Source organism: Enhydra lutris, unplaced genomic scaffold, assembly GCF_002288905.1.
Source record: "Enhydra lutris kenyoni isolate GAN:26980312 unplaced genomic scaffold, ASM228890v2 scaffoldscaffold30, whole genome shotgun sequence".
NCBI classification, from domain to species: Eukaryota; Metazoa; Chordata; class Mammalia; order Carnivora; family Mustelidae; genus Enhydra; species Enhydra lutris.
In genome coordinates, this window is record NW_019154114.1 from 22,449,578 (window position 1) to 22,465,777 (window position 16,200).

General features: G+C 61.0%; 2 protein-coding genes across 8 annotated transcripts; one reads left to right on the plus strand and one right to left on the minus strand.

Moving 5' to 3' along the window:
• The first annotated feature begins 1 nt into the window (after nt 1).
• On the plus strand, nt 2-7,977 carry LOC111152760 (cyclin dependent kinase 10). Of its 7 annotated transcripts, none has more exons than XM_022511377.1 (13): nt 2-102; nt 2,609-2,681; nt 3,352-3,423; nt 3,971-4,073; nt 4,232-4,313; nt 4,399-4,466; nt 5,058-5,110; nt 5,304-5,373; nt 5,931-5,990; nt 6,307-6,430; nt 6,516-6,645; nt 7,010-7,062; nt 7,349-7,977. In XM_022511377.1, exons 1-13 carry the CDS (start codon nt 16-18, stop codon nt 7,502-7,504), a joined length of 1,131 nt encoding a protein of 376 aa, XP_022367085.1. In that variant the 5' UTR covers nt 2-15; the 3' UTR covers nt 7,505-7,977. The 7 variants fall into 7 exon arrangements, with proteins under 7 accessions (XP_022367085.1, XP_022367087.1, XP_022367086.1 ...); XM_022511379.1 differs by having other exon boundaries at nt 6,505-6,647; nt 7,349-7,505; XM_022511378.1 differs by having other exon boundaries at nt 6,505-6,642; nt 7,008-7,062; nt 7,349-7,505.
• Nucleotides 7,978-8,018: 41 nt separating this feature from the next.
• LOC111152759 (spermatogenesis associated 2 like) lies at nt 8,019-12,464 on the minus strand. The gene is given in 4 exon segments (XM_022511376.1): nt 8,019-9,614; nt 9,616-9,948; nt 11,816-12,119; nt 12,325-12,464. Coding segments are annotated over 3 exon segments (1,242 nt in total). The 5' UTR covers nt 12,119; nt 12,325-12,464; the 3' UTR covers nt 8,019-9,008.
• Between the last annotated feature and the right edge of the window lie 3,736 nt (nt 12,465-16,200).

The following is a 16,200-nucleotide window of genomic DNA, read 5'->3' on the forward strand; positions in this document are numbered from 1 at the left end:
GGGGCGGCGCTGGGCATGGGGGACGCGGAGTCCGAGTCGGAGCAGATCCGTCTGAAGTGTATCCGTAAGGAGGGCTTCTTCACGGTGCCTCCGGAACACAGGGTGCGTCGGGGGGCCGCTCGGGGAGCTCTGCCGGCGGCAGGGCGGGCCTGGAACTCCCTGGGGCTCCTGAGAGTCGCACTAAAGCATTGAGGTTTCCGACGCGGGCGGGAACGACAGTCCCAGAGCTCCTGGCGGCCGGCGCAGAAGCCGGCGGCGGGGCTGAGGGACTCCGGGGCTGATGGGGCTCTGGGGCTCCAAGGCTGAGGGCTCCGGGGCTGAGGGGCTGGGGGCCTGAGGGGCTCCGGGTTGAGAGGCTGAGGGAATCCGGGGCTCCAAAGCTGGGGGGCTGAGGGGCTCTGGGACTGGGGGGCTGAGGGGCTCTGGGGCCGAGGGCCGGGTCTGGGGGCAGACCCCGGGGCTATCCCGTGGCCAGCTGCCTGTGAAGAGCGGGCTCTGGGCTCTGGGGGGTTTGGTCGGGGGTCGGGGGTCGCCTCGGCCGCCTGCTCTCCTGGTGCGCTGTGAATGGGCCGGGCCGCGCCCCGCCTGAGAGCCGGCAGCTTCCGTTCGTTTCTTGCTCTGCGTGAGGCCTCTGCATACGGCCCCGTCGTGTGGTCCAGTCAGCGGCCGTTACAGGGTGGGGAGAGTGAAGCTTGGGGGTATGGAGTCGTCGTTGGAGCTCTGGGGGCTGGGCCGGGCCGTACCCGGCGCTCTGAGAGGCCGGTCAGGGTCACGAACGCTCGGTGGCGGTCCTCGGGCCATGGTGCATCCCCCGACGCGCAGCAGGTGCCCGCTGCATTCCCAGGACCGCGGGGCGTGATGGGAGCCCAGACACCCAGAGGAGCAGCCCCGCGTGGTGCTTCTGGCTGCGGAAATAGCAGGATTTCAGAGGAAGAATTGTGTTCAGCTTGGGGGCAGCTTGCAGGACGTTCTGCTGGGCTGGTCCGTGGGACTAGGGTTCTGACGTGCGGAGAGACAGGGAAGCCTGGCGTGCCGACCTGGAATGTCGGGGCAGCGCCAAGAGATGAGAAGCAGCGTGACTCGGCCGAGCCAGGAGTCGTCACGGGAGAGAATGTGAGGAAGAACTGGGGGGCGGGGGGGGGGGGGGGAGCCCGAAGCCACCTCTGGGAAGCGCTCGGTGCCGGTGGTTCCCACCTGTCCCCCGAGTGGTAGGACGGAATGAGATGGAGGCCGATGACGGAGAAGGTGAGAGGCAGCAAGGCCAGAGGGGCTGCGAGAATTGGAGCTTTGCTGCATGTGCTTCTAGCCAAGGGGACATGCCGGTCCAGTACATGGGCAAGCGTCCCTCATCACGCAGGCGTGTTAGCGTACAGGCCTTCTGCTAGGAGTGCAGCCCCAGAAGCAGTGGCTCGAGTGTGGGCTTTAGGGGAGCCTGGTGACTCAGTCAGTCAAGCGTCCAACCTTTTTTTTTTTTTAAGATTTTAATTTGGGTGGGGGTGGACCATGAACAGGGGCGGGGCAGGGGCAGAAGGAGAAGCAGGCTCCCCACTGAACAGGAAGCTCGATGTAGGGCTCGATCCCAGAACCCTGGGATCAGGACCTGAGCTGAAGGCAGATGCTTCACCGACGGAGCCCCCCAGGCGCCCTGAGGATGTCGTGCTCTTTGCTGGGCCTGGAGCTGGCTCAAAATTCTCTCATTTTTCTCTCCCCTAACATCCAGGGAGAGGGAGCTATTTTCCACAAGGTAGGGCCAGGCACTCGTTACCTGTCTTGTAGATCTACCTGCACTTGGTCCAAATCCCACCCTGCTTCAGAGATTGAAAGGAGTGGGCGGCCAACTTCCTTTGACCAGGGAGTCCCTTCCTTGAAGCCCTTGTCCTCTCTGCTCATATCCCATTGGCCAAAGTGGACTGAAATGGACTTGCCTAGCTGCAAAATACAATGGTGGGAAATACAGCCACCTGCTGGGTAGCCACGTGCCACCGGGCTGTTCCCTAACTCAGAGGAAGAAATACTGGGTGGGTGTTGGGGTCAGTTAGTCTCTGCCACAGAAGTGTTTCCATGGCGTTTGGTAGAAGCTTTGTCCATCTCCGGAGCATAATTTAGACTGGTGCCGCTCAGTTTTTTCTGACGGTGGAAATGTTTCCTTCTGTGGACTCTTGATCTTGGGGTTGTGAATTAAAGCCCTACGTTGGGTGTGGACCCTACTTAGGAAAAAAAGAAGAAATGTTGCTTTCTGACTTGTCCAGGATGGTTACCATGAGCCATGTGGCACCGAGGAGCACAACACACATGGCAGCTGAGGAAATGAAATTTTACCGTTAATTCGTGCCAGCCAGATGTGGCCAGTGGTTGTCGTTTGTGGACAGCATACATCTGGACCATGGGATTGGAAGGGAAAAGGCTGTCTGTGGTAGTGCCTACCAAGTGTCTGCTGGCCCAGTAGCATCTTTCCTCTTTTCTCATCTGAACACCCAAGGGTGTGGCTATCTTCGGTTGGTGAGCAGCAAACAGAGTGAGCTCCTCGGTACGGATTAAGTGTTCGGTATCCGTCTCTAGTTGTTCCTTTAGCTGCCCAAGCCCTGCCCTGCCGGCCCCTGTCTTTCAGCTGGGACGGTGTCGGAGCGTGAAGGAGTTTGAGAAGCTGAACCGCATCGGGGAAGGCACCTATGGCATTGTGTGTAAGTGGCCAAGATGGGTGTCCTCGGGCGCAGGGGACTGTCCCAGCAGTAGCAGTGTTAGGGCTAGAAGCAAGTAAACCCTCATCACATGGTAGAAGTTGTGCAGGGGAGCTCTGATCCGTGGTGTAACAATCCTCAGTGCCAGCCTCCGATTCTCGGTGTGGTTGCAAGTGGAGGGAACTGTTAGAGCAGAACCTAGAGCTTCCAGAAGCAGCTGGGGCGGCTTTGTGAAGCGGCCGGGAGGTTGGTGTGCAGCACACTGATAAGGAAGCTTCGCACGTGAGTGCCTTGAAGAGCCTCCTTTGCACAAAATAAGCGTTTTTTCCTAGATAAAGTATCTTATTTGCTGCTGCTTGAACGTAGCAGACAGAAGCCAAAGTGGTGACCTACATCCTGACTCTAAGGAGGAAAACTTGGAGGGAGCTCCTTGTAACTAGCACCCTGTACCCAGCTGTACCCAGCTCAGTGGAGAGGACTCCCCAGAGAGCATGTGTGTGCTGGGGCTGGCAGTGCGGCTTGCACAGTTGGGACCTAGTGTCCCTGGGCATCCGGTTATCAAGAAGAAGAGAATGGGGACCCCCCCAGAGTTCACAACGAGGCCCCTGTGTGGCATAAGGGTGTGTGGTGCGGGATCAAGTAAGATTCCATCATGGGTGAGTTTTCATTCCAGATCGGGCCCGGGACACCCAGACGGACGAGATTGTTGCCCTGAAGAAGGTTCGGATGGACAAGGAGAAGGATGGTGAGCCCACGTGGGAGGGGCAGAAAGGTGCCAGTTCTCTGAGGCTTCCTCTGGCCTGACCACCTCATTTTGAGAGCCACTGCATTAGGGTTAAAGGGGTCCTGTTTCTGGGAGGCTGTAGGCTGGCCTTGCCTCTCCTGTCCTTCCCCAGCCCCTTGTCCTCACCCCCGTACTGCAGGCCTTAGCTCCCCTGCAGTTCGTCTTCTCCCCCCGTGTGGTGACGGCCCTACCTTCTGTCTCCGCCCAGCTGTCACCCCTCCACCCAGCCCTCCCTGCCTAAGACCAGGCTGGCAGCCCCTGTGCTCCACATGCCCCTGATTTCTGCCCACCAGCACCTTCCTGGCTGGCTGTGCCAGCAGGGCCTTGCTGTGCTCAGTGTGGACATGTGTCCTGTTGAGTGGTCAGCACAGAGGGTTGCTGTCTTACATGATTGAATGAAGGAAGAGTTAAAGGTTCCTGTTCAGGTGGTCTTGATTCTCTCTGAGGTTGTGGGCAGAGCCCTGCTGGGGTAGGGGTGCAGCGCACTGAGGAGGCTGTCTGGCTGCAGGGGTCCCCATCAGCAGCCTTCGAGAGATCACACTGCTCCTTCGCCTTCGCCATCCGAATATCGTGGAGCTGAAGGAAGTGGTTGTGGGGAACCACCTGGAAAGGTAGGCAGTCTGCTGGTCCTCTGCACTGGGCCCTGCCGAGCCTGCCCAGCCTGTCTCCTCCCTGTGCTCCCCCCAGATGAAATTCGTCCCTCCTGCAACCCCTTTGGCCTGCCTGGGAGGACGTGAGAGGTGCTCTGTGTCTTCCCCTTTCCTTGCAGCATCTTTCTGGTGATGGGTTATTGTGAGCAAGACCTGGCCAGCCTTCTGGAGAACATGCCGACACCCTTCTCTGAGGCCCAGGTGTGAGGCTGGAGGGCCTGGAGTGGAGGCATCGTCCCATCTACCTTGTGGCACATTTAACTGATGCATCCTGCTTTTTGAGTAGGTCAAGTGCATTGTACTGCAAGTGCTCCGTGGCCTCCAGTACCTGCATCAGAACTTCATCATCCACAGGTAGGAGGGGCCCCAGGTGGGGGATGAGTCTGAGGAGGGTGGGGCCTGGAGGGACGTTTGTCTGGAGGGCAGGTTTGTGACCCATGGGAAGGGAGACCGCCCGTCCTGGCCCCTGGAGAGGAAATGACTTGGCCTCAGTGCCGTTCTGTAAATGTTCCTTGGGGCAAGATCCAGGCCCAAACAGCACCCGCTTTCCCCCCAGGGGAGCTGATGATGGGTGCATAGTCAAAGCTGTGAGAAGTCCTGCAGTGGACACATCCCTCCTGCAGTCTCGTCACACAGACCAGGAAAGTGGGGGACCTTCCAGGCTCAGGGCAGGACTGTGCGAGCAGCAGCTTCTTGTGTCTTATGGCAGCTGGTACAGCCTTGGGTGGGGAGTGGGCACAGGACTGGGTGTTAGGCCCGAGACAGGCACTGAGAGCTGGTCCTCCCGGCTGCAGGTTGGCCGTGTAGTGCCTGCCATCCCCGTGTTTACCAAGTTCCGACAGGGGACATACAGGACAATATTCTGAGTCTGCCTGTGATGGTCACAACCCAGTTGCCCATGGGGCTCGTGTCCTGGGGATCGCTGACGTTCCCTTTCTGTCCCAGGGACCTGAAGGTGTCCAACTTGCTCATGACCGATAAGGGCTGTGTGAAGACAGGTGGGTGCTGGGTGCCGGCGCTGTGGCCGGTGTCTGTGGGAGGCTACCTGGAGCGGGGAGCAGGTCAGTGCTTGCCAGTCCCCTGAGGGCAAAGAGCTGGTTCGCACATGGCAGCTCCTTAGCGCACACACGCCACCCCCCCGCCCCCCGCCGGGTGACACTGCGTCTCCTGCTTCTCCTGCCTTTATCACAGCGGATTTCGGCCTGGCCCGGGCCTATGGCATCCCAGTGAAGCCGATGACCCCCAAGGTGGTCACGCTCTGGTGAGTCCCTCGGATGAGTGCGTCTGGCGGAGGCAGTTTTGGGGGTGATCGTGCTGAAGCCGCACAAGGATCCTGAGGGCTGTGGAGCCTCGAAGGGCCACCCACACTCAGGCTGGGTTGAGCACAGCTTCCCGAGACAGCGGGGCTCTCGGGGGGACACGACATCACGGCAGGGTGGGAGGGCCCTGCCTGGTTCTGAGCCCTCTCAGGCTTCTGTCTGTGGAATGGGGGGTTTACGCAGCTTTCTGTTGTTTTTTCTCACATGCTTTTAAGCAGCAGCAGACCAGGGTTGTAGTTGACCATAGGATGTTGAAGTCCTCTGTCTTGTACCGCGCGTCAGCCAGCTCTGTCCCCGCACTGGGCTGACGTAGACCTGGAGGAGCTGCCCAGCGAAGTTGTTGGTACCGGGCGCGTCGCCCACATTAGTGGGCTGAGAGGATGAGGTGGTCTGAGCTGGGGCTGGCAGTCCAGAGCCCTGGCTGCCTCAGGCTATCAGGAAGGCTGGTGGAGGCCCAGGCTTTACTGCAGGGGACAAGGGGGAGTGCTTGTGTTTGCAGGTACCGAGCCCCCGAACTGCTTTTGGGAACCACCACGCAGACAACCAGCATCGACATGTGGTGAGATGTGAACGTGTCTACCGGGGCCTGGGGGAAGGGCTGGGGTGGGTCCCACGGGGGCTGGCAGGGGCAGGGCTGGGGTCTTTGACAGCCTCCCAGCGCCCGGAGGAGGGGGAGGGCTGAAGCCTGGGATCCCAAGAGGAAGCATGAGAACGTAGCTTCCACAGAAGAAAGGCCCTGCCCTCATGGTCACCCAGAGGGGCCATTTGGGACGGGGTTGCGTCCCATCGTGACCTCCTCCCAAGCTCCACCTGGTCCTGACCCAGCCCTTGGCCTCAGCAGAGGTGCATGAGGTAAGGCCTGCTGTCCTCTGCAGGGCCATGGGCTGCATCCTGGCCGAGCTGCTGGCCCACAAGCCCCTTCTCCCCGGCACGTCCGAGATCCACCAGGTGGACCTGATTGTGCAGCTGCTGGGCACGCCCAGTGAGAACATCTGGCCAGTGAGTGCCTGGCCTCTGCTCTCACCCACCCCCCTGCCCAGGTCAGCCCCATGCTCAGCTCCTGCTCCCTGCAGGGGTTTTCCAGGCTGCCACTGGTGGGTCAGTACAGCCTGAGGAAGCAGCCGTACAACAACCTCAAACACAAGTTCCCGTGGCTCTCAGAGGCTGGCCTGCGCCTGCTCAACTTCCTCTTCATGTACGACCCCAAAAAAAAGGTGCTGACCTGACCTGTGGTTAGGAATGGGGACCCCTCTGCTCGCTTCGGCAGCACATATACTAAAATAGGAATGGGGACCCCTCCACCTCGAGCCCTCGGGAGGGGTTTTCAGAACTCCGGCCGTGCTGCCGCAGAGATGCCCCCTCCCCAGACACAGACGTGGAGGACCAGGTCCCCAATTCGGGTGGTCCCTGCTCACCCAGGTCATGGAGTCCGTTCTGGGTTTCCCATCTGTTTCTGGGCCCCAGACCCATGCTGGCCACTTGCCTTTTATACCAGAGGCTGCGGAGCTGGGTGGGTATGAGGGAAACCAGCCTCAGTGGTCAGCCGCGGTTCTGTTGACATGGAGGCCTCCTCTCCAGGGCAACAGCCAGAGATGGCTTGGAGAGCTCATACTTCAAGGAGAAGCCCCTGCGTGAGTCTCCCACACAGCCCCCGACCTCCACTGATCCCCGCAGGGGGTTCTCTTGTGGCCCTTTCTGTCTGGGGTGGGTGTATTGGGGCACAGCCTCACTCTGCTCCTCGGGCCTCTGAGGGGTGGTGGGGCAGGCCTGGGCAGGCAGGGGCTGTGTGCTGAGGCCCATGTGGGTGCTGTTTGGTCGCAGAGACTGTTCCCTGAGGGGAGCGGAGGGAAAGGTGACCCCAGGGCTCATCACAGATGCACAGTGGGGTTCTCAGACCCAAACGCACTCCTCCTGCAGCCTGTGAGCCGGAGCTCATGCCCACCTTCCCCCACCACCGGAACAAGCAGGCCGCCCCAGCCACGTCTGAGGGTCAGGGCAAGCGCTGTAAGCCGTGACCGGTGGGCCCTCTGCCCGGCCGGCACGACCCTGGTGCACAGCGGTGGACAGCAGTGAAACGGGGAGGCCTCTGCGGTCCAGGCTCTGCAGCGGGTGGAGACCAGCACGCTGCTCCAGCTGATCACACCCCTTCCCCAGAAGAGCGGGGGTGGATGTGGGTGGAGCTACCCGAAGGGGCAGGACGCTCCTGGACACCTGTTGCCATGGCCTCAGCTGGTAAAAGCTCAGGACCCTCCCCTCCCAGGAGGAAACATCTGCGGGGCCCAATTCAGTGGCTGTTGCTGGCTTGGGACGCAGAGACCCTGCATGGTTGCTTGTCCCCTCCTGATCACCAGGGTCTGTCCGGGGAAGGGAGAGGCTGTGGTGCACCACCCCCTCCCCAGGCGCATTCAGAATGGGAAGGAGAGATCAGGTGTGGGCCATATCCCACCTGATAGGCTGTCCCTATCCCTGCACTGAGGCCCAGAGGGGAAGGGGCACAAGTTGGTGCTAACAGGAACTCTGAGAGATAAAAGGTTTTCTTACAGGCGTGAGCAGGTTCAGTGTCCTTTAATGAACTTCAGTGTTCTGACTCCTGTGAGTGCTGGGGGGAAAGGGAGGCGGACAAGCAGGGGGGGCCGAGCGCCACACCTTTCCCCTCTCCCCTCTCGTCCTGTGGCTAAACAGTTCCCAGGGGAAGGGGCTCTGCCCGCCTGTCTTGGCCTTGAGAGTCTGCCTCAGCAGGTGGCTGCTGGAGAGCCTGGCCACGTCTTTACCCCAGACACAGGGAGCATTCTCGGGAGAAGCCCCCGTGCCTCCCGCCCTGCCTTCTGGAGCCTGTGGGGCAGAAAGGCAGCAGCAGGTGGCTCATGGGCGGTGGACCTGACTGCCCCTGCGAGGGGAGTGATGTAGCCTGGCCGGCTCCACTAGCTGCCTCCTTCCCCCGCTGCCCGTGCTCTGGGCTTTTGGGGAGCCTTCTCACTGAGATCAGACCATTTCTTCCCCCACATGTGGACCAAACTGCCCGGTGCAGCCCGTCTCAAGCCAGGCCGCAGCTGGTTCAGCACTGGCTTAGGACACCACCAGGCCAGGGGCTAGGTCAGCCGTGGCCCGGCAGAGACCCCAGACTGGCCACAGTGGTGCTCCATGGCCAAGGACACCCCTGTGAGGAGAATCTCCCCTGGACACGGGAAGCCGTGTTCTGAGGGACAGCGGTAGGGATCAGGTCAAGGGCTACAGGCTGAGTGCTGGCCCTACAGTGGGGCGGGGAAGGAGAGGGGAAGAGGAGGAGGGGCCCTCATTGGCTCTAGGCTGGGCGGTGAGACTCCCCCACGGAGCACATTTGGACACAGGCCTGGATGTTGGGCGCAGGGGTAGGGAGCAGGCCAGGCCAAGGCAAGAGCTTCTCATGGAAGGCAGGACCCCACCTCCTGCCTTGCGAAGCCTGATTCCCCACCTTGCTGTGCTCAGGAGTCCCCAAGGGGCAGGGTGGCCGGGGGCTTAGGCCTGAAGAGTGATGAGGCCCAGAGAAGCACCACAGAAACAGTCTCTGGGAGGCCCTTGATGCAGGGCCTGGCTGGGCTTAAGGTTGGGCCCCGGGTCCATCATAGAGCAGGGTGTCCACCTGTGCACGCCGCAGCCATAGGCGCCGCTGGGTGTCACTGAGCAGTGGGCGGAGTGCATGGCCTGGACGGCAGGTGGGCAGGGCAGCACAGTGGGACGCATGCAGCTGGCGACATGTGTCACAGCAGAGGCCGGGCAGGGCCCCAGGAGCTAGGCAGCTATGCACCTGGTAGCCAGGGGACTGGGGGCTGGCCTGCCTGGGGCTCCCTGGGGTTTGGGGGACAGCCATGTCTCCAGGCTGACTCAGCAGCTCTCGCCGCAGGGAGAGAAAGGAGAAGGCCTCAGGCTCGGGCTCCAGCTCCTCCTCCAAGGCCCCATAGGGTGGGCTGCTGGCCTGCCGCAGCACCTCAGCCTCCCCCAGGGGCTCCCAGGCCCCGCCTCCAGCCCCCCACAGTTTGGCGCTCTGCTCCCAGAGTGCAGGGCCACAGGCCAGCTCGGGGGGCGGGGAGTCAGGGCCTGGGGAGGCCCCCCCATACAGGCTGGCTTCCTCCGAGCCCTCATCCTCCTGCAGGTCCCGGTAGAGGTCCAGAGGGGTCCGGTAGACAGTTGGGGAGCCCCGGGGGGGGCAGAGGCGGCGGCTCCTCTTCCCGGGCCAGCCGCTGCTGGAGCCAGGCCACACAGGAGGCCACGTCTGCACTGGCCCGCCGGGCCTGCAGCAGCTCCTCAGCCGGCAGCACGCTGGTGCCCAGACGCGCGAGCACCTCACCCAGGATTTCACACTCCAGCCGGAGGGCAAAGCAGCCCAGGGCCACTTGCAGCAGCTGGCAGGCAGGGGGCAGGGCAGCCATCATGAGGCGGTGGTTGTCCCTGGGCACGTAGCCCATCTTCTGGAAGCTCTGGAGGAGGAGGTCCTCTGAGAGAGCGCCCTTGAGCACATGCACGTAGCCCCCTGAAAAGGTCTGCGGAGGAGGGTTCTGGTCAGCAGCAGCCCGCCCGAGACCCGACCCACGCTCAGGCTCCTCCTAGCCTTGGCTTCCCCCAGAACCAGGCCATTCCCGGCTGGGCTGACACTCCCTTCAGAAGGGCTGCTCAACACACACTCCGACCCACCCCTGCAGACCCGTGTTCATGGCGGGGGCAGGCCCAGCTTAGAAATCCAAACAAGGTAAAGAGCCTCCACATTCAGAAATCTAAATTCAGTGGCGTCTCGGGTCTCCGTCAGGTGAGCTCTTTCCCCCGCTTAGGTCTCTGGTCCCATCAGGTCCTAGATGTTGTCTCGGGCTCAGCAGGGAGTCTGCTTCTGCCTCTCCTCCCCACCCCCCCACTCCTGCTCCCACTCACTCTCTCAAATCTTAAAAACAAAACACCTCACTTCCCTTGGGGTCTCCACCTCCTGTCACCCCTGGGGCTTTGCTGAGATTGGGTCATGCAGATACAAATGGGGGTGCTTATCTGCTGTTCTGAACCCCACCTTCCCTCTTCCTGTTCTGGAGAGTTTCCCCACTGGGACAGAGCTTAGCCAGTTGTTTTTCCCAGCTGTGAAGCCTTCTATCAGGTAGATGGAGGCTCTAATGTGCGGCTGAGCTGAGAACCCTGGAGGCCAGATTTTCGGGAAAGTGCTCTCCAGGCTGCAGTCCTGTGAGGGCCCGGAAGGCTTGGAGGATGACAGTCCTGTGACACAACCAGTTCTAAAATTCCAGAACTCTGGGATGCTGTCAGCATTCCTCTGCTGACAGCTTCTGGGGACACCTCCCGTAGACTGAGCACTGCTGTGGGCAGGGACTGTACTTGGGGGTTTGCCTTCACCCCTCACAGCAGACCTGGACCCTGCGCTGTCCTTGTGTCTGTTTCACAAATGAGGACACGGCTCAGAGAGATTGGGTAACTGGCACAAAGCCACAGAGCCAAGAGAAAGCAGAACCAGATCCCAACCATGTCTGCCTGACACCAAAGCCCAGGAGCACCTCAAGTGCAGGCCTGTCCCTCTGTTCTTGGCTATCTGTGGATCTGGGGCTTGAGGGTGCCTCCCACCCTGTTAATCTGAATGAACATGGCCTAGAACCTCTGACCACCAGGTGTCCCCATGAAGCAGTGAGCTCCAGAGCTCGCCTCTGGAGAGGGAGAGGAGGAGAGAAGGGTGGGGTGAGAAAGAGGGGAGAGGGAAAGGGAGGGAGGGAGGGAAGGAGGGAGGTGGGTACGGAGAGGGAGAGAGAGAGGGAGGCTGCTGCTGCCATGGCAACCAGCGGAGGTGGACTCGCCCACGTGCCCAATGACATCAGCACCTTCCTACTCTTCCAAATTAGCTTTGAGGGCCAAACGTCTGGCCCTCCTGCAGGCCAGCAGCTTATGCCATGGGGTGATCAGTGCAGACCCTGGGGTGTGCAGGGCCTCCAGCCCCTACCTACTTCACAGGGGATACACCCACTCGAAGTTCTCTTCTGTAAATGGGGCCATGGAAGGATTAGGGTGACTGTGGAACATCAAGTTCCTTCTATAACCCCTGTCCTGGGATTTCTGTGCTGCAGGGGCTGTGAGGCCACTTTGGGGGAGGACAGTGATTCAAGCTTTGTGGAGCAAGGATCTCCCCAGGATGCAGGCACCTGGGGCGGTGGCCTCCACCCACACCCTGTTTTCAGCCCTGGGACTGCCAGGTGGGTGGGGGAACGACCTTGGTCAAAGCTGCCCCAAAGTGCCCCAAATCCCTTCTGAGCCCCGGAGACCCACCCAGCTCTGAAGACCTCTGAAATCCCTTGTTCCAGTGGTAGCCTCTGCCCACACGGTACACAGCAACCCGAGCAGGGGCGCCTCCTCCGCCCGGCGCCATACCTTAATGGTGGAGAACTCTTTCCTCCAGGGCAGCAGGTACAGGTGCACAGCAGCCAGCTCCAGTAGCTCGAAGGCGCGGGCCAAGCCACGCAGCGCTGGGGCCAGGTCAGCGCGGCCCCACAGACCATCGGTGAGCAGCGCCAGCGCGTCGTCCTGCAGCGCCCCGTGCAGGTCGAAGTCTTCCACCAGGATCTGCCACAGCACCGCGCGCAGCGATGGGTCCCCGCACACGCCCGCGCGGCCACGCCGCAGCTCACGCTCCAGGCACAGGCGGTAGTCCTCGGACAGCGAGCTGCTGCCCATTCTGGCGGGCGGGGGTACGGGGTCAGGAACCAGACCTCTCCCCGCCGGCTGTGCGCCACCCCCCACCATCCACATATCCCCCCTCCGGCCTGGTGACCCTGTCCCCTCCGGCTGTGCGGCCCCCCATCCCCCCCGCATCCACATGTCCCCCTACAGCCCGGCGACCTCGCCCACTTAGCAGCTCCGAACAGAGACCCCCCACCCACCTCGCCCACCAGATCGTGCCGTGGGCCCCGCGAGCGACCGCTCGGCCCAGCTGAGCCCAATCGGCCGCCTCTCCTCGGACCTGTCCAGCTGCCGCGCTCTTCCGGCGCCGGTGGCTCCGCCCATCGGCCCCGGCCGTGACGCTCGGGGCGGGGCTTGCGTCGGGCACCGCCCCCTTGGCTTACCCCGGGCGGGGGCGGGGCTGGGGGCGGGGCCTTGTGCCGCTCAGCTGAGCACCTGCCCCCGCATCTGCAGCCTACCTGGCACCCCGCGGCTCGCGCGGATCCTGGCGCGGCACCGCGGGCCGGCGCTCGGCGGGCGCCCGCGGAAACGTGCGTCCCAGCTGCCCCTCCCTCTGAGCTAGGCCTTGGCAGCGCCAGCCGGGGAAGCAGGTGCTCCTCGCGCGCCCCGGGCCGGGCCCAGAGCTCCCCGTGCGCACGGCGGGTGCGCTTCGACGTGGTTATGCGGCAAGCAGCCTCAGGTGGGTGCGGCGGCCTCAGAGTCTTTCTGTGGTTTCAGATTTCTGGTCCCTGAGAGCAGCATCTGGGGGGCCCGGAGGCGGGGTGGAGGCCCCTCCCTAACTAGGCCAGCCTCGTTTCCAGGCGCCTGACCCGTGCGCTAAGGCCACTCGTGCGGAGGAGGGATGGGAGAAGTTTAGTGCTTGGGGGATCCCAGCTCAATGCAAGGAAGGTCTTCCGCAGACCTTCCTCCCTGGTCAGGTTCTGCCCCTTGATTTCTGGGCCCCTCAGCTCTCCAGACCACTTTTTGAGATGCGACCTGCCTGGGAGTTTTTTCTCTTAAGGAATTTCCACCTGGCATTTCCCTGCGGGTGTATCTTCAGATACTTCAAATGGGACTTTTAGAAAAACACTGTAACCAAGCGGGGGATCTCCTTGAGACGCTTTGCGGACCACCGCTCAGCACAGAGGCATTTCACTTACCCTGGACTGAACCCTGCCCTAGGGCCACACCCACCCCGAGGAGCCAGTTAACTTCTGGTCATCTCTCCTGCTTGTCCGCAGAAGACTGGAGCTTAACCACTCTTTTCCGTTCGCCACTGAGTTCATCGGGTCTTCGGACGCGAGGCCTCTGGGATTGCGTTCATCCGTGGCCACGCCCCCAGCCCTGCGATGACTGCTAACAGCCTCGGCGCAGAGTCTGACAGAGCGTGCAGGACTGGGTCTCCGACTCCAGGGAGATGGGGTTCTGACGCCGCTGTGTGGGACTCGGGGCGACCCCTCCCAACTGCTTGCTACTCAAGGGCACGCGTGGCTCTTCTCTGTGGGTCACCGGAGCCCAGGCAGGTCTTCGCACCTGTTTCCACCCATAGGATGGAAGTGATATTGTTTGGCTTCCCAGGTTAACTCCTTAAAACGCCTTGTTGTCTTGAGCTGTTTGCTCTTGGAATCCAGCCATCATATTGTGGGAGAGCTGGCAGCACATGGAGAGACCTTGCACTGGGCTGAATAATGTTCCCCAGATCCGCACCCCCTAGAACCTGGGAATGGGCACTTGTTTGGAAACAGATTCTTTGCGGATATAATCAAGTTAGGGTGAAGTCATGCTGAACTAGGACGGGCCCTAAATCCCAAACAACTGATGCTGTTGTAAGAAGACAGGAGTCCAGACACAGCCTGTGGGGAGAGGCCTGTGGCGATGGAGGCGGAGGCTGGGGCTCTGCCTACAGCTACCAGCCCAGGACTGCGGAGCCAGGAAGCTGAATAGGCAAGCGAGGGTTCTGCTCTAGGACGCTGAGGGTACGGCTCCACCAGCATCTTGAGTTCAGATTCTGGCCTGCAGAACTCGAATAAATTTCTGGTTTTCACGGCACTCAGTTCATGGCTGCAAGAGGAAACGAAAGCAGGCCTCACCTGATTCTGAGAATGGAGCTGTGAGTCCTGACCGAGGTCCTAGCTCTAGACAAAGCTCTGGATGATTCCAGTCCCTGACAGTGGGTCACCCAACCTGGAAACTGACCTAGTTGATACTGGGGGTGCAGAGATGGGCTGTCCCCACTGAACCATGCCCAGATGGAAGGGTCTGGAGCAAAGTACAGGACTTCTGTTGTGTTGAAGGCAGCGGTGGGTGGGGGGGTTGTTACCCAGCAGTCCGTGTGGGACCACGAGCCTCTTTCACACTCCACCTCCACCCTCCTGGGGCTGGATGCGGCATTGTCTGACTTCCTCTGTGTCCATGCCGCTTGTGACCTGGTTGGAGGGTCATTTGGCATTTGCGTTGGCCCAGAACTGCAGCTCGTTCTCGAAGCTGCTGCCCAGTACACCCCACCCTGTGTGTACGGTTTCCAGCTCCTGGTTGCCACCACGCTCAGCGTTGCCCAGGTTTGGATTTTACCTGTATAGTGCACGTGAAATTCTACCTTGTTACTGTGTTAATTTGCGCTTCTTGATTTTCAGAGTTTTGAACACTTTTGGTGCTAATTAGCTTTTTAAAACTTTCTTTTGAAGGTGCCTGGCTGGTGCAGTTGTTTAAGCGTCTGACTCTTGATTTCGGCTCAGATCATGATTTCAGGGTTGTGAGATCGAGCCCCACATCAGGCTCTGCACTCAGTGGTGGAGTTGGTTTGAGATTCTCCCTCTCCCTGTGCCTCTCCCCGATTGTGCATGCCCACTCGCTCACTCTCTCCAAACCCAAAAACTTCCTCCTCTGTAGATGGTCTCTTCACAGGCTTGGCTATTTTTCTATTCGGGAGTGCTGCCTTTTTCTTGTTGATTTGCAGGGTTTCGGGGGGATGGGGAGTGGATTACTCATCCATTTTATTCAGGAGCCGTGGACTCAGCCTGAGGGCAGTGCCTGGAAGAGGGTGCGGAGGAGACAGCCCACATGGGGCCCATCCCCAGATGTGTGGTCCCCAGCACCAAGCCAACAGGTACCTGCACCGTCAGGCTCAGCTGAAGACACCCCTTCATCCTCCATCGGCTCTATGAAGCGGCCTTTAAAATCCCGTCCTGGAGATGTTAATGCCAAGGACTAAAGCCTGGATGTTACCTTCCTTTCCCAAGGCTCCGTGGTGGCTAGGATTCTCATCCAGGTCTGGGGTGCTCAGAACTCTACACTTACGAGAGCATAAGCAGAATGTCAGGGGGTCCAAGGGCAGAGCAAGGGTGGGGAGACAAAGACAAGGGGATGGGTGTGTGCTGGCTTGTTTGCTCCAGGGACACTGGCAGGCAGAGGACCCCAGGCCACAAAAGTTCCTGAGAGACAACAGCTGTCCCGGGGATTTGGGTTGGCCTGCCCCAGCCCACTGGGCCCAGCACCCGACCGTGGGGTCTTGACCGCAGGTGCCTGTTGGCCTCCTGAGTTGGCCTGCTGAGCTCAGACCAAGTCTGCCGTCATGAGATGTAGCCCAGAGAAGATGCGTCCCCTGTTCTGGACTCAGTTCCTCATGGAATTCCTGGGCAGACAGACCTGCAGAGCGCCCAGTAAGCACCAACTGCTGTTGCTGTTTCCCGAAAAGCCTTCCCCCGGGGCACCCGCACACTGCTCCCATCGCTGGCCCCTGCGTGGCTGCGCCCAAACCCCCTGCCTCGGTGGTAACTCAGGTTTGCCAGGGGCCCCTCCTTCCCTGGCAGATGCTGCCTGCGGCTGGGGCTGGGCTGCCTCCTCCTCTTCAGGGATGACACAGACCACAACTAAGGGCACCCACCATGTGTTTCCCACCCAGAGAAAGATGCTTCCTGAGAGCCCTTCCTGGAGCCAAGAGGTCCAGTCCCAGGTCCTGCCCAGCCCACTTGGCCCTACAGAGCCTGTCCTGTCCTGGGGGTGCAGCCCCGTGGGGTCTGGGAGCTGGCCTCTGGGACAGTCCGGCTCTTGCTGGTCAGCGGGGTGGGGGGCTGTGCTTCTCGGGCCTCCACGCGGCC

What these genes read in the sequence shown, in the direction of transcription:
- LOC111152760 (XM_022511377.1), top strand. Translation starts at nt 16, where the DNA reads ATGGGGGACGCGGAGTCCGAGTCGGAGCAGATCCGTCTGAAGTGTATC. An exon ending in AGGCACCTATGGCATTGTGT is followed by an intron (nt 2,682 to 3,351) that starts GTAAGTGGCCAA and finishes TTTTCATTCCAG; the next exon opens with ATCGGGCCCGGGACACCCAG. An exon ending in CCAGTGAGAACATCTGGCCA is followed by an intron (nt 6,431 to 6,515) that starts GTGAGTGCCTGG and finishes GGGGTTTTCCAG; the next exon opens with GCTGCCACTGGTGGGTCAGT.